Genomic DNA, 14,271 nt, shown 5'->3' with positions numbered 1-14,271 from the left:
CGGTTGCCCCCGCAATGAACCTGTTCAGATGGTCATCTGGGTCGGATAGACCATCGTATGTGCCAATGTTGGACATTTGTTTGGCACTCCTCGGGGCGATTGCTTCTGCAATGTCCCTAGCAAATTTTGACCTTCCTGCGTTTGTGGCAGTAGGTCTAAAGGCCTTGGAGAAGTCACGCGAGCTTTTCTCCGTGACTGGTTGGAATGCTTCCCCAAAATTCCTTTTTGGCTGGGGGTCCGTTTCCTTACGCTTCCCTTTCGCCCTATGGCGAGGGTTCGCGTCGGTGTCGGAGTCTTCCCTCTCGTCGTCTGAGTACTCGCACTCACTACTCATGTTGAGGTGCTGGCGAGTACTACCGAATTCCTCAGCTTGTTGGACTGAACGCAAGCGTTCTTCCAACTCAGCCTGAAATTCTCTTTGACGTGCCTCGGCCCATGCCTTCACTTGATCAAGTGTTTGGCGAGGGGCTCGAGTTCGTTTTTCCAGCTGGGCATCAGTGAATCCCAGTGGAATATTTACTCCACTTGCCCCTACATGAGTGACTGGGGTAGTGTTCGTAAAATGTACTTCACTTCCCCCAGCTTGGGTGGCTGGGGTAGTGTTTGTAAACATTGTGTTGCCGGTGTTTACCCCAGTGGCTGGGGTTGTGGTTACCGGAGTTTCTCTAGTCATCTTGGAAGTTTTGAAAAACTGGAGAAAGATGTAGTTCTAGCTTTTATGCACGGATGGCGCCAATGAAGAAACACTATGTGACCCCGGGCAGATTATAGGTAATCTGGGGGCTAAGTAATGTTTCCCACGAAGGTTAGGTCCAGCAGAGTAAGTTGTACTTCAGGGAACCTGCAAAACAGACACCGTAAGCTCGTCACTGAGAAGGGGGGGGCTCCTCCTTGTGACCACCCTCCGGCGTGAGAATCAGTCTATATTGCTCTTTGAATATAAAAGTATATGAATACTATTAGAGCAGTTATCAAGTAAGTTATACGAGATAGTAGATGATCCAATGATAATACCATTTGCTGTCTTTTATAGCCGAAGGTGAGTATCCAAGGGGTTTAGCCGGCCCAACACGTTACCAACTGTAACCTATGCACGTGCCCTGCCTGTGAGTGGTGGACAGGTAGCGTCTGACATAGAGCAGGCGTGCCGTGCACTCTTCGTCTTCTACCAACTGCAGGCTAGGCACGTGCTCTGGCAGGAGTTGGTGAGCAGGCGGCGGCTATTGGTCACAGTGCAGTGGCGTGCTGTCTGCCACGCTGCTGTCAGTGAGCTGTCGCATTCTTGGTCAGATCTTTTGTCTTTACCTCGTCAGGTATCACGCAAAAGATCCTCCATCATACGGACTGGCCCATTTTGGCGGGAGTTTTCCCCCTCCCGCCTTTGCTCATTCTTTCAGGTGACACTATTTGTAAGTGTTAAGCCTTATGCGTGTAGCTATGCTGTGCGGGTAGCCTTCCCTGATGGCTTGTATCCGCAACTGCGGGAACAGGCGGGTTACTTTACCATTGGGAGGCTTTTCCCTGCGTATGCAGCTTGCATACTGCGCGTAGGCTTCTCTGAGCATGGTGGGTCCTGCGGGAGTAGATGGTCTTTGCGCAGACATCCCTGTTCAAGGTGAGTCATGCGGGACCAACTGAGCCCTGCTGGGACCTACCTCTTCATGCGCATAGACAACCCAGTCGATCATAGTTACGTATCGATTCGAACGTGATTGTCTTTTTTTTAAGGTTATTGTTAAATTAAATAAATAAATAAATTGTCATGAGCTTGCAAAATAAAAAATGTAAATAAAAAAGCACTAATGTTTGTTGTTTATAAGAAACATACATACGTCTCATAAATAAATCCCCAATTGCAATTTCTTTCGATCTCTATCATCGAATTAAATAATTAGGGTTCCGGCTGCGGCGATGGGTGGAGGAAACGCGCAGAAATCGAAGACGGCGCGTGAACGGAATTTGGAGAAAGCTAAAGCTGCTTCCAAAGGTAACCCTATTTTAATTGCTTTCTGTCTGGTTCATTCAATCTAATTCTGCTGATTGATTGATTGATTGATTAATATGTATGTATGTATGTATGTATCCAGGTAGTCAACTTGAAGCCAACAAGAAAGCTATGAACATTCAGGTTGGTTACTTCCTTTTCATTCATTTACCCACTAACTATCTTAATCCCTTTAGGGTTTTTGTAACAAATGGTTTCTGATTATAAAAATTGAAACTTTTTTGATGAAATAGAAAATTTTATTGAAGTTGTAGTAATAATTAATTAATTAATTAATTACTGTAAGAGCCGTAGAAGAAAAGTTGAAGTGAAGAAAATACAATTATATAAATTTGCCAAATCAAAACTTATATTGAAGTTGTAAGTATTATTATTATTATTATCTAGGATGTTTTTCAAGAGAAGTTTGTGACCATTAGATTGAATAGATATTGATTATCGATTTGAATGGTGGATGATTTTATTTAAAGGTTGAATCGTCTCATACTATTACTCGTGTATGTGTTTGTCTCTTGCTTAAATGTACTTTTTCTGTTTAGTTATTTGTCTTCTGCTAGAACTTACTTGAAGGATACATTGGCAATTCTGTTGTTGTTAGTACTTGAACATAAGAGCATACTTATAAGACAATTACAGAACATAAACTTATAACACGCTTAAGAAGATACTTATGCTAAAACAATTAAACAAACTTATTATAGATATTGGATTATTTCGATATATTGCAGCAGCATCACAACAAAACCCAGCAGTAAGAACAAAGAACAAGATTTAAAGAAGAAATAGGAAAGCGCAGATGTCTTGACCCAACAAACTTGATCCGACTTTATTAACGGAACCAGAAATTGAACTTAAAACAGAATGAAAATTACAACCTGTTAAACAGACCCAACCATTCCAATCCTATTATGACTCAAATTAATTAAAACCCCAGGATAAACTTAACATTAAATAAACCAAATAAAATACCTAACTAATTAATTTAACAGACTTTAATTGACCCTAACAGAAAACAGCATACCAAACTAAAAGACACCCCTTCAAACTTGTTTCCTTTTAAAATGTGACCAAACGCGATTTAGCATTTTAACACAACAACCTAAAAACTAAAACATAACATTAAACATCAAAACATAGTTATAAAGTTGTTTATACGGTATAAAATACAGTCTCTAACCAGTAATAATCTAACATGATCCAAATTGTTTATAGATCTTAAGTTGCTTATTCTTAAAAAATAATAAACCACATCAAAACATAAATAATACATCTTAAGTTGTTTATTCTTTTAACTGACGTACATGAGTCATGACTAATAGGCTGTTATTTCACCGACCCAAATTGAAAAGGTCCAACCCAGTTTAGTCATTTGTTCAAATTTGGTGGATCGCATTATGCGTTGCATTAGACCAGATTAAGCAAGAGATCACATCATGTGAAATTGCCTCATAATCTAAGCGATAGGGAAAAACTGATATAGCTCAAATACAAGAACACTTGATAATCCAAATAAACAAGACAATCAAAACTAGAAGAGGAAATGGACTACTTAAACATTAATCTGACAGTTTTTACTTTTCTACTTCCTAACATTCAGCCCTAGATGGGTCGACCCATACCTTCTTGTGTGATGGGCCGTATCAAAGGATCTAGGGATAGTATAATCTAGGAAAAAAGAAGAAACAACATTCCCAGGGAAGGACCGTATTGAGGTGGCAACCTAGTGGTTGATACTTGATAGGAGTGTGCATGAGCCGAGCCGAGCCGAGCTTAACTAGGCTTGAGCTTGGCTTGTTTCGAGCTCTTTTTTTAAAGATTGAGCTTGGCTCGTGAGCTATTTCTCAAGCTCAAGCTCGGCTTGTTTATTATTTATTAATTTATTTTTTAATTAGAATTTTGTATTTAACTTATTATTTTGTTATTTTTATCCTACTTTTATATACAATAAATATTGTTATACATATATATTTATATATTAATAAAAATTATATAAGTAATAGGCTCATTTAGGCTCGCGAGTCTTGGCTCGATAAACAAGCTTATTTAATGCTCGAGCTCTTTTAAGCCTGTCTTAATTCTAGCTTATAACGAGCCAATCTCGAGTAGCTCACGAGTTGGCTTGGCCTGTTTGAGGGTGGTTGAGGTCAAAGAAACCTTTACTTTTTGTAGTAAGTTAAACACAGGCTTTTCGACCATCTTTTCTAGCTTTCCTCACATGAATTTAGTGACGCCAATAATTTAGTTGATCACGTATTGTCGGATATGTAATTAGTTACCATTTTCATTCATGACCAACGGAACCATTGGTGGAGCAATATGATGATAAGACTTTGGCCGTCTAAAAATCAAGGATCATCTCTATCTTTCTTGAATCCGGTCATTCACATCAAGTTGGTGATGCAACTTATTCAGATTGATAAACAACATGATCACACACATGTCTCTGAATGTACATAGATCCCTGGTCCCCAATTGTAATATTATATGCCTAATAAGTAATAACAACGATTTTATAAAATTTCACCAGACACGCATTTACTTTGTACTCCCTAACATCATAACGAGTAAGGTGAGTTCTTCTTTATCCACAAATAACTTGTTGCAATCTACACGTAAAATTTTTTTGAGACAATTATTGATTGTATCGCTTAAGATTGCAAATAACAACATTACAAACATGCCATTAGACATGGATTAACCACATTATCTTCACTCTGTACTCAATGTGTTCTCTAGCACTACATAATCAGCTTCTTCAGAAAACAAATTTTATGGTAGCTATAGGCAACTGTTTCGAGTGACTGAACTTGTTCAATATATGAGGGTCACCACCAAACTAGCTTTACATGTATTATTTGGGTTTTCTTATGCCATTTTAGGTGAATAATGCTAATTTGTATTAAAAATGTAAAATTTCAAATAAGTTTTGGGGCATGAATATGATGATTTGTTTTTGATGTTTTAGTGCAAGGTATGCATGCAGACATTCATATGCACAACATCAGAGGTGAAATGCAGGGAACATGCTGAAGCAAAACACCCTAAAGCTGATGTCTTAACTTGCTTCCCTCATCTCAAGAAATGATTGTGTGACATGCAGTTTGTGGAATTTGTTATATAATATTATCTCGTTTTTATTACTGGCCTATGTCTTCAGATGTTCCCGGATGCAATAATAATATATACGATCGGGTCGTATGTTTGAGTCCTTTTATGTAATTGTATGCATTTTTCACTTTTCATGTGTTGGAAAAGAAACAACCTATTATCCATGGCGCCGCTATATGTTTGCCTAATTTTAATTATATTTAGATGCCCATCAAGTTGCTTGATAATACTTTCTTCAACGAGTTAAAATGCTTCTAAATTCGTAATAGAGCGACTTTTTGTTTTATGCTCGGTTTTGTTTGGTAGAGGGTTCTAGCGGGTTCAAATGGGGTGGCTACGGTTGGATAAATGACGGTTCCGGCGGCGAGTGCCCCTATAGTTACATCCATGTATAGTCATGTATTCTGTTCCAGATTTTTGTCTTTATCAAAATCCAACTGTACTATGGTTGGACCAAATTTTATCAGTTTATGGTAGAAAGGCATTAAATGTTATTTGTGATAATATAAATAAGTGAACCTTTTTTGTTTTAATAAAAATATTAAAGTAATTAAAATAGTTACAAAAGAGGTGACAATTCAAGTACCCAAAGCCAATACACGATAGCCTGCCTTTACAAGTTGAGATGCATGCTACTCACTCAGTAGCATAGCCATTAAATTCGACTACTATCACCGACTCATTTCTCTCTGCAAATAGGTACCCTCAGTTGCCATTAAAGGAGCATCATCCACTGCTGTCTCCATCACACATATACTCAACTTTAGGCTTTATGTTTTGAGTGTTTAATATGATCATGAAGGGTTTTGGATTGTGGGTCTTGTTCTTCATGTTTCTGATTTCTTCTTCATTTCCTGGTAATTTCTCTTATATTTGATGTTCTTCATAATATTGAATATGATTCGTGTTTAACACATGTAGATATGGAGGTTTATACGAGTTGTAGTCGTATGACACGACATTCATATAGTTCATGGTTTAGGTTTTCCTTGTTATATGTGCAAGTTATTTGATATCAATCAAGGTTCTGCTAATTATTATACGACACAAGATTCCACAAATTATTTAGCTGTATGAGTAGATGCTTTGTTTGCGTGATGCCATATGACACCGCTAACTCTAATACGAATAATATAGATCAATGTGCATTAATATAAAAGACTACTTTTCATAATCAATAAGATGTTAAGAACTATGGGAATTTTAATACAATTTTAATACCTACCTTTTTATTGTAATTGGATCATTTTATTTGAGATAAAAAAAAAAGTTTATATCAAAAAATAAATATATATATATAAGATTTATTTAAAAGAAAAATGATGTAAACAGTCTTTTATGTAATTGCATATATGAATAATATACACTACACGAACATATATATATGTACAGGTGCACATTTTTATACTCTAAGAAAGACACATAGGATAGAGGGGATAAACTCAAAGAAAGGGCAGGACACTATCAATAAGCCATTGTGTTCTTAAATTTTGTTTCTCCATTCAAGCGATAGGTACACATTTTATGATGTTATTGTGGTTCTTAAACGAATATATACATATACGTACTTGAATATACTGAAAAGGCCACGGAGGTGCAGAAGGTGAGGGGATACTAGTATCTGGCGGTGGCGGAGATGGGAACTGGCCCTGCATCAGCTGTATTAGTAGGAGACTAGCCATAAAATGAGAATCTAATTATTTTAAAAACCCAATATGCAAAGATTTTCACTTTTCTATTTGCTTCAGGCTATGGGGATGCAAGAATGAAAGTAAAGGTACACAATTGTAGGAAACTCAAGGTAATGATCTACAATTTTGTGTGATGCAAAACGACAAACAAACCTCTTATAAGTAAAAGTAGAGAGATGATATGATTGAGAGTTGATACGAGAAATGTGATACTAGAAAAACAATACGAGGGGTTGTGTTTATCACACAATCCATGACTTTTCTCCTAGCATGTATTCACTTTAAAGTTTGAACACTCGAAATTAGAAAAAAAAACTTGTAGTGACCAACAAATTTGTCCCGACAAACGGGCAGATTTCACAGTTTGCAAAAGAAATTTAGATAGTAGTCTTTTTCGTTTGGATTTTTGACACAAAGAATTCGCAAAGTTATGCACGTTTAACAAATTAAGTTACTTTTATGTTAAACGGCACAGGAAAACCAGAATGTTGAACATTATGAGGGCATTGCAAGCGACATTGACTTGTTCGATTATCGTCAGATTGATCCGGTTCCAAGTTCAAAGGCATCGGTAAGGCATGGACCCATTCAACATGATGCTCCCCTTATGCCTTACATCCCCAAGCCGCCTTCACCCGGACCAAATCACCATCTACCTTAACGTGCTTGCTATCAACCAAGTGAATGTGTATATTTTATGTTTGGAACCCATACAGTTGCAAAACATGTAATGGTTTATTTTTTGTTTGAATAAACTTTTTGTTGTATTGGAAAACCTTTTTCGTATCACCTAATATCATAACAATTTTGTTATGGTGTTACATGATCCTTTTGGAATATATCTTCTAAACAAATTATAAGCTTATTCCATATGCCTTGTTATTCCAATCAGTGCACAGGTCCTTTTTTACAATCAAACAAGGATTCACAATATGTCACCAATACATGGATGAACTTTTTGTCCTGAATACCCATACATGTAACCTAACTGTACTCATATCCGTACATGTACCCGTGCTAAATTACGATATTCGGTACGGGTATCGGTACTCGTTTTTATTAATTTTTAGTATGGGTACAATCGGATATGAGTATGGGTATGGTGTCACACTCCGACCGACGACGGATCATACGACGAGGCGTAATGTTGATTGTTCTTATCACAATGACACTATCAAAATGATAATAATTTATTCATATCATTTTATAAATGTTACATGTTACAAGGAATTGAAATCAAACAAATAAAAATCTGACAAACATATAAGTTTTTTTATTATGATAACCTAAAGGTATTCTAACTTTGGCCCGGCCATAAATTTAAGCTCGGCCTTCTTTGTTTTTGAAAATTTCCATACAGTTTGAGTCCGGCCCTCGACGTTTTCGTCAAAGCTTCACCACTATTTGCAACTCACCGTTAGTAACGGCAATTTCTGCCGGCCCTATCACTTCGCCTATTGCAACTCGTTTCTTTTTTACTCATGGGTGTTGAAAGCCTTTTTTTCTCTTTTGAAAAAGCAGATACATCATTAAAAATTGCTGACCATACAAATAAATGAGTAGGTTGAGCAGATACATGCATTAATGTTTACTAGGGTATAGCCCGTGTTACACACGGGTGGAAAAACATGTCAACAAACATAATAAATTTAAACAACAAATCATGCAACACAAAATTTCTTCAAATTTTAGGACCACAACGTTAACCATTTACATTGTCTAAATATTAAAAGTTACAATAAGTTAATGTACATCGAACAACCAAAAAACATCAACAAAAGACATAAACATGTTCTTTCATATTAAACCACTATCAACTTCTTCAAACATTCTATCAAAAGAAACCCATTTTACTTCACCACATGAAAATATAATAAAACGACAAGAAACCCATTTTATTTCATACACCTAACTGACCTAAGTTAGATGCAAAACTTATCAAAACTACGTAGTTTTGATTAAATCTAACTAAATCCCTTACTTCTCATATTTCCTTTTATCCTTCTAAGGGTGTGTTTGGGATTCCTTATTTTCTTCTCCTTATAACTTATGATGGTTGAATAAGTTCTTTTTGTGTTAACAAAGTGTTTGGGAACCCATAAGACCTTTTCCATTTCTCCTTATCAACAAAGCCAAAATAAGGGTTTTCAATAAGTTGAAGTTTGCTAACTTATCTCCTTATAGGATTGGAATACCCCTTACACCCTTCCAAGTTCCATTCCCCCATTGCTAAATTATGTCCCTTTTGGTCATGTAAATCAATAAGTTAAACCAAACACTTTTAAAAAAATAACTTATTGTCTTATATTAAAAAAATAATTTTCCCATCGATCATTACTTCTACAAACTGGTCATCTTCTTCCCATCGATTGTTTCTTCTTCTACACTAAATCCTTATTTCCCTTATTCCTTTCCATCTGTTCCCACCTGCCATTGTTGAACCTGCAATCCATTACTTCCACAGGTAACGACTTCCTTTAATTTTAACACCCATCTCGATTTCATTGTCCATTGCCCCTTTTATGTTTGTCTAACAAGTTGTAAGATAAAATTGAAACATTGAAAATGCAGACCTCAGCAGCGTCTGTCGTTTTTTAGTTTCTGATTTCAATTCAAATGTTTTGAAGGTATGCATAACCCTAATTTCAATAAGAACAAACGTGTTCTGTAAATTGTTTAATTTGGGACAGAAACTGGAGCATTTCTTTTGTTAAATCATATTCAAACGTCCTGACCTTAATAAATTTCAGCTCAGCTTTTTTGTATTAAAGGATTTCGTGTAATAAGCGCGGCTGCTTTATATTCAAATCAACTTTTTGTCATGTCTTGTGTTTATATATATGATTATGTTCATGAGTGTTTTTGATTCTCAATCTCTACTTCATGGTGGTAAAATCGTACGATTTCGGTTAAAATGGACACATTGCAGATGTTCATTAAAATCGTACGATTTGGGCTGGTGTAGTGCAGAAAATGGACACATTGCAGATGTTCATTACAATATGTTTTTTGTTCAATTACTTAAGAATCTATTTTTTCATTCAGTATTACATTGGAAACATGCTACCTATTTTAATTATGGCTTTTCACATTAATTTATTGCATTTTCTTGGTTTAGATCCAATCAGACATTCAATTTCATGGGCTTGAATTCTTCCACTTATCTAATATTATCATTCTTAATGTTACTTTACCTAACTGTTTGTGTTTCCAATTGCATATTGTTGAGCAGGAGTAAGGTTTCCATAACTAGATCATAGACAACTTGATCCTCATAGCAGTGTATGGTTAAGGAAGAGTGAGGGTTTAGCACGTTATGGAGACTAGTTTAAGACTACAAAGGTTGCAGAGCATAATCATAAAGCTATGTATGGCTGAAGACCACCTACCACTTGTTTGCAGTAGCATTGTTTGGGTTGGGTCAAATAAGTTTAGTTTGGTGATAGCTAAAGTGGAATGTGGATAAAAAAGTCAAAATCGACTCTTTTTTTCTCGTGTCAAAGCTGACCACATACAGATGGGAGTCTAGAATTTGATTAGAAATGTTATAACTTCTTTGTTTTTCTTACAATGGCATACTTAATGATTTTAACTTTTATTGCCACTAATAATAGACTTCGTGTTATGTTTTGTTTATGTCTCCGTTTTTGTGTTGTTATAACGAATTGGTATGGTTAAATGACTTCTTTTATACCTCAATGCTCAAGGACATAATAACAGGAACAATGAATACAACCATGCAAAACATAACAAATTATCCTAGTGAGCCGAGCTAAACAAACAAGACGAGAGTAGGCAATGTTCAACATGGGTACATTGATTCTAGTAACATCTTTATTACACAAACACCATAAATGAAATACCTTCAACAATAGCCTATTTGTAGGACATACCAACAACATTCCACTGTGTATAATTGGCCCATAACTTGTCAAAATAAAGACATAAAGTGTATGACCTGCTTAAACTTAAAGTTGTTGCATACTAGTTTAAATTTAAAGTGCTACATTTTACTGAAATAAAAAAAAGATCCACCATTTGAATGCATCATGAGAAAAAACCAAAATCTTAGTATCTACTCAACTTATAATTAAACAACGGAGTACTCAAACAACCATAAACGTTAGATGTATCTTCAAGCCTATTTATAAATCATCCTTCTCTTTCTAGCAAAGACTCCTTCTCCTGAAAGAAAAATAAATTATGTGAATTATATTAACTAAAAAATTGGTCACTAGTTTTTAACGAGCGTAGATCTTACCTTTCTTTTCGGGCATCCGCTAATGTAATGGCCCACTTCCTTGCAGTAAGAACATTTTCTCTTTTTTGTTGCTTCTAGGGATGATTTGATTCTAGTTGCATTTTTGGGACGCCCTTTAGTTTTAGTATTAAATGGTGGATCACGAACAGAAATTTGAGGCATCGTATTCACTTGCGAACTTCCCACATTGGAATCTAGTGAATTAATCTCAGACTGTTTTGACTAAAAACTTCAACAACATGGCATTTAGTTTCGTTATCTCAGATAGAGAGTCTCTTGCTTGTTCGGTCGCTTTTCTAAAATTTGATTGAACACACCATAAAGTTAATGCACTGACCTCATTCCCACGATGTATGTCTTCGATCTCAATAGTGCAATCAGTCAACTTATATCTAGTATCAAGTGTCCACCTAGGTAAAATATAATGATCAGGTAGGGTTTGAACAATTTTTTTCTTTAATGCATATAAGATATGCTTGCATAACATCCCATATGTTTCAAACTTTAACATGAACAAGTAACATCTAACTTATCTGAGAGACGAAACTTAACATTTCTCCAAAATATTTTATCAATATTCAGTTGTCCAACCTTATAGCTGATTTCTTCTAAACTCTTGCTAATTGTCTCATGAGTTAAATTGAAGGTAGATTGGGTCCATTCATTCATGAATACTTTAAAGAGCTGTTTAGTGTAACGTGAACCTGCTTTTGCCTCTATCGGGTTCACAGAAGAAAAATTCGGCTTAAAATTCATGCATGCGAAGTCTTCATCTTCTTCGGCGGCCCTTCGAGCCGCAACAGCTTTATCATATTGTACTACAAACTCATTCAACATGGTATTTGAATTCACATATCCATCAAAAAAAGAATGAATGCTCTCGCTTCTTCCACTTGATGTCATGCCAGCAAAAAAACAATCTTTCAAGAAAGCTTTAGCCCATAATTTGGGTTGCTTATACATCTCCATTATCCAGCTTCCACTTTCAAAATTATATTTAACACATAAAGATTCCCAACGAGTTTCAAATTCTTCAATTGTAGCACTTTTTTCCCATTGTTTGTGATCCTCCTCAAAGTCACTATAATGAACTTTAAGACCTCGAAGATGTTCGGTCTCGTGTTTCTTAATATGCCATGAACAATAACGATGTCGAGTGTTTGGAAAAACTGTTTTGATTGCATTGCAAATAGCTTTATCTTGATCTGTAATTATCTCTAATGGATGCTTATCAAACATGCACTTTATAAAAGTTTGAAATAACCATTCAAAAGTATCTTGTTTTTCATTCTCCAATAGTGCACCACCAAACAGTATTGACTGGCCATGATGATTAACCCCGACAAATGGTGCAAATGGCATCTTAAATTTGTTGGTCATGTATGTGACGTCAAAGACCACAACATCCCTAAATATTATATATGAGTCTCTTGATCTCCCGTCAGCCCAGAAATATTTCGTGGAGACCCATCATCAAATAAATCCACAACAAAAAAAAGGTTAGGATCTTCTAGTAATTTATCTTGAAAATGTTTAATAAGCCCATAAAACTCCTTACCTTTGTATTGTTTTCGTTGATCGGCTAAGACATCAGAACATTGCTTTTGTCACACCCTCAAAATCCACTAACGGAGTTTTACCGTCAGAGGGTGTGAACTGGCAGGATCGGAATCATCAGTTATAATCAAACCATAAAATAAAGTTTCAAAACCATGAAAACGTTTACGAGTAATTAAATGCGGAAGCGTAAAAACCTTTAATCAAAAGTTGCGTCACGCAGGACGACTTAAAACCAAAGATAACCGTTAAAAATAAGTTTGCAGGACAAAAGCGTTTTCAATCAATGCATGTTCCTAAACCGCGCGCCCGCCTCGGCTACCTGAGAATAACATACTAAAAGTGTCAACACAAGGTTGGTGAGTTCACAAGTTATATAAAAATAAATCGTTTAGCGTTTGCGTTCAGCGTTACAGCGTTACAGCGTTTTGCGTTAAGCGTTTTGCGTAACAACGTTACGGCGTTTTGCGTTACCAGAAAGTGTTATGTCAAATTATATATCGATGGGTAGCTAGTCTATACAACAAGTATTACTAAGTGTTCGACACCGAAGCTGACTCGTTTAGGAAGTGCCTTGTCACCAGGTCCTCCAGACCATGGTACGTGTTAGCCAAAATTACACCCGCTCGACCTCCGGTCGAGTTTAGCGTTGGGTGGGGTTTGTCAAACCCAGTAGTACTAAACAGTGACTCGCTATTCTAAATATTAACCGGTTCGATGTGTAGGACTTCAAATATTTCGTTTGCCACTTAGCCTTTACAAGTGATATATAATTTATAACAAAATCTCAAATGCGTTGTGGAGTATGTTATCTCCCCCAAGTGAAAAACGTTTGAAAACAGTTTAAAGAGGGGAAAGTGAAACTCACTGTTTGCGAAGAATTTCCCAAAATAAATCACCAAGATGCGCGTCACCGAAAAACTCTCTCTAACGTTCTAAAACAACAAAGAGATTTTTCTAAGTGTCGGAATATTATCGAGTCTCTAGACCCGGCACATAATACCTATGCACATAACATGTTTCGTGTTTCGTTTGTGAATCGTGTGTGACTTTAACAAGTGTTTTTGTGACACATCACATTTGTAAGCAATCATATACGTGTCATGTATTCATAACGTACGTTACTAGCAATTATTCCCCGTAAGGGCATTTTGGTCAACAAATAACAATTAACTAGCCATTATTCCCCATAAGGGCATTTTGGTCAAATTATGACAATCAATTAGCAGTTATTCCCCGCAAGGGCATTTTAGTCAAAACACGACAATTATCTTGCAATCATTCCCCTCAAGGGCAATTTGGTCAAAACATGATAATAAATTAGCAAGTATCATATTTCATGCATTTTCACAAAACTCAGCAGCTAGTTTCACCGAGACAGAAATCCTACTAGAAAGATTGTACTATTTCACTGATCATAGCATCTCAATTAATTTACCAAAACTCATCACAGAAGCACCTACGTCTTAGGTTTCCAGAACATATTTTATTACATTTTTATTCCTCATAGTTTTCTCACAATCATCAAATCATTACAGCAAACTCATAACAGTCAAATTCATGCGCAACAGAATTTTATTTGCAATTCCCGTTAAACGAAAAATCCAATAAATGCAAGACCACTTGGGTTAGGTTCCTAACTCAATGAG

The 14,271-nt window shown here is 36.0% G+C and overlaps 1 protein-coding gene and 1 long non-coding RNA gene across 2 annotated transcripts; both read left to right on the top strand.

Moving 5' to 3' along the window:
• Positions 1 to 1,817: 1,817 nt before the first annotated feature.
• On the top strand, positions 1,818 to 5,273 carry LOC143578612 (uncharacterized protein At2g23090-like). Its single transcript, XM_077062132.1, has 3 exons — positions 1,818 to 1,987; positions 2,088 to 2,128; positions 4,971 to 5,273. The coding sequence occupies exons 1-3, from the start codon at positions 1,912 to 1,914 to the stop codon at positions 5,088 to 5,090; spliced, it is 237 nt and encodes a 78-aa protein (XP_076918247.1). The 5' UTR covers positions 1,818 to 1,911; the 3' UTR covers positions 5,091 to 5,273.
• A 636-nt stretch (positions 5,274 to 5,909) lies between these two features.
• On the top strand, positions 5,910 to 7,518 carry LOC143578611 (uncharacterized). The gene is made up of 3 exons (XR_013143306.1): positions 5,910 to 5,970; positions 6,862 to 6,914; positions 7,280 to 7,518. It is a non-coding gene; the product is annotated as an uncharacterized LOC143578611 (long non-coding RNA).
• Positions 7,519 to 14,271: the final 6,753 nt, after the last annotated feature.

This window comes from Bidens hawaiensis, unplaced genomic scaffold (genome assembly GCF_021521415.1).
Source record: "Bidens hawaiensis isolate Kalapana, Puna unplaced genomic scaffold, B.hawaiensis_p1.1 tig00029304_1, whole genome shotgun sequence".
Classification (NCBI taxonomy): domain Eukaryota; kingdom Viridiplantae; phylum Streptophyta; class Magnoliopsida; order Asterales; family Asteraceae; genus Bidens; species Bidens hawaiensis.
The sequence above is the reverse complement of the archived record's forward strand: the minus strand, read 5'-3'. Positions and strand labels throughout refer to the sequence as shown.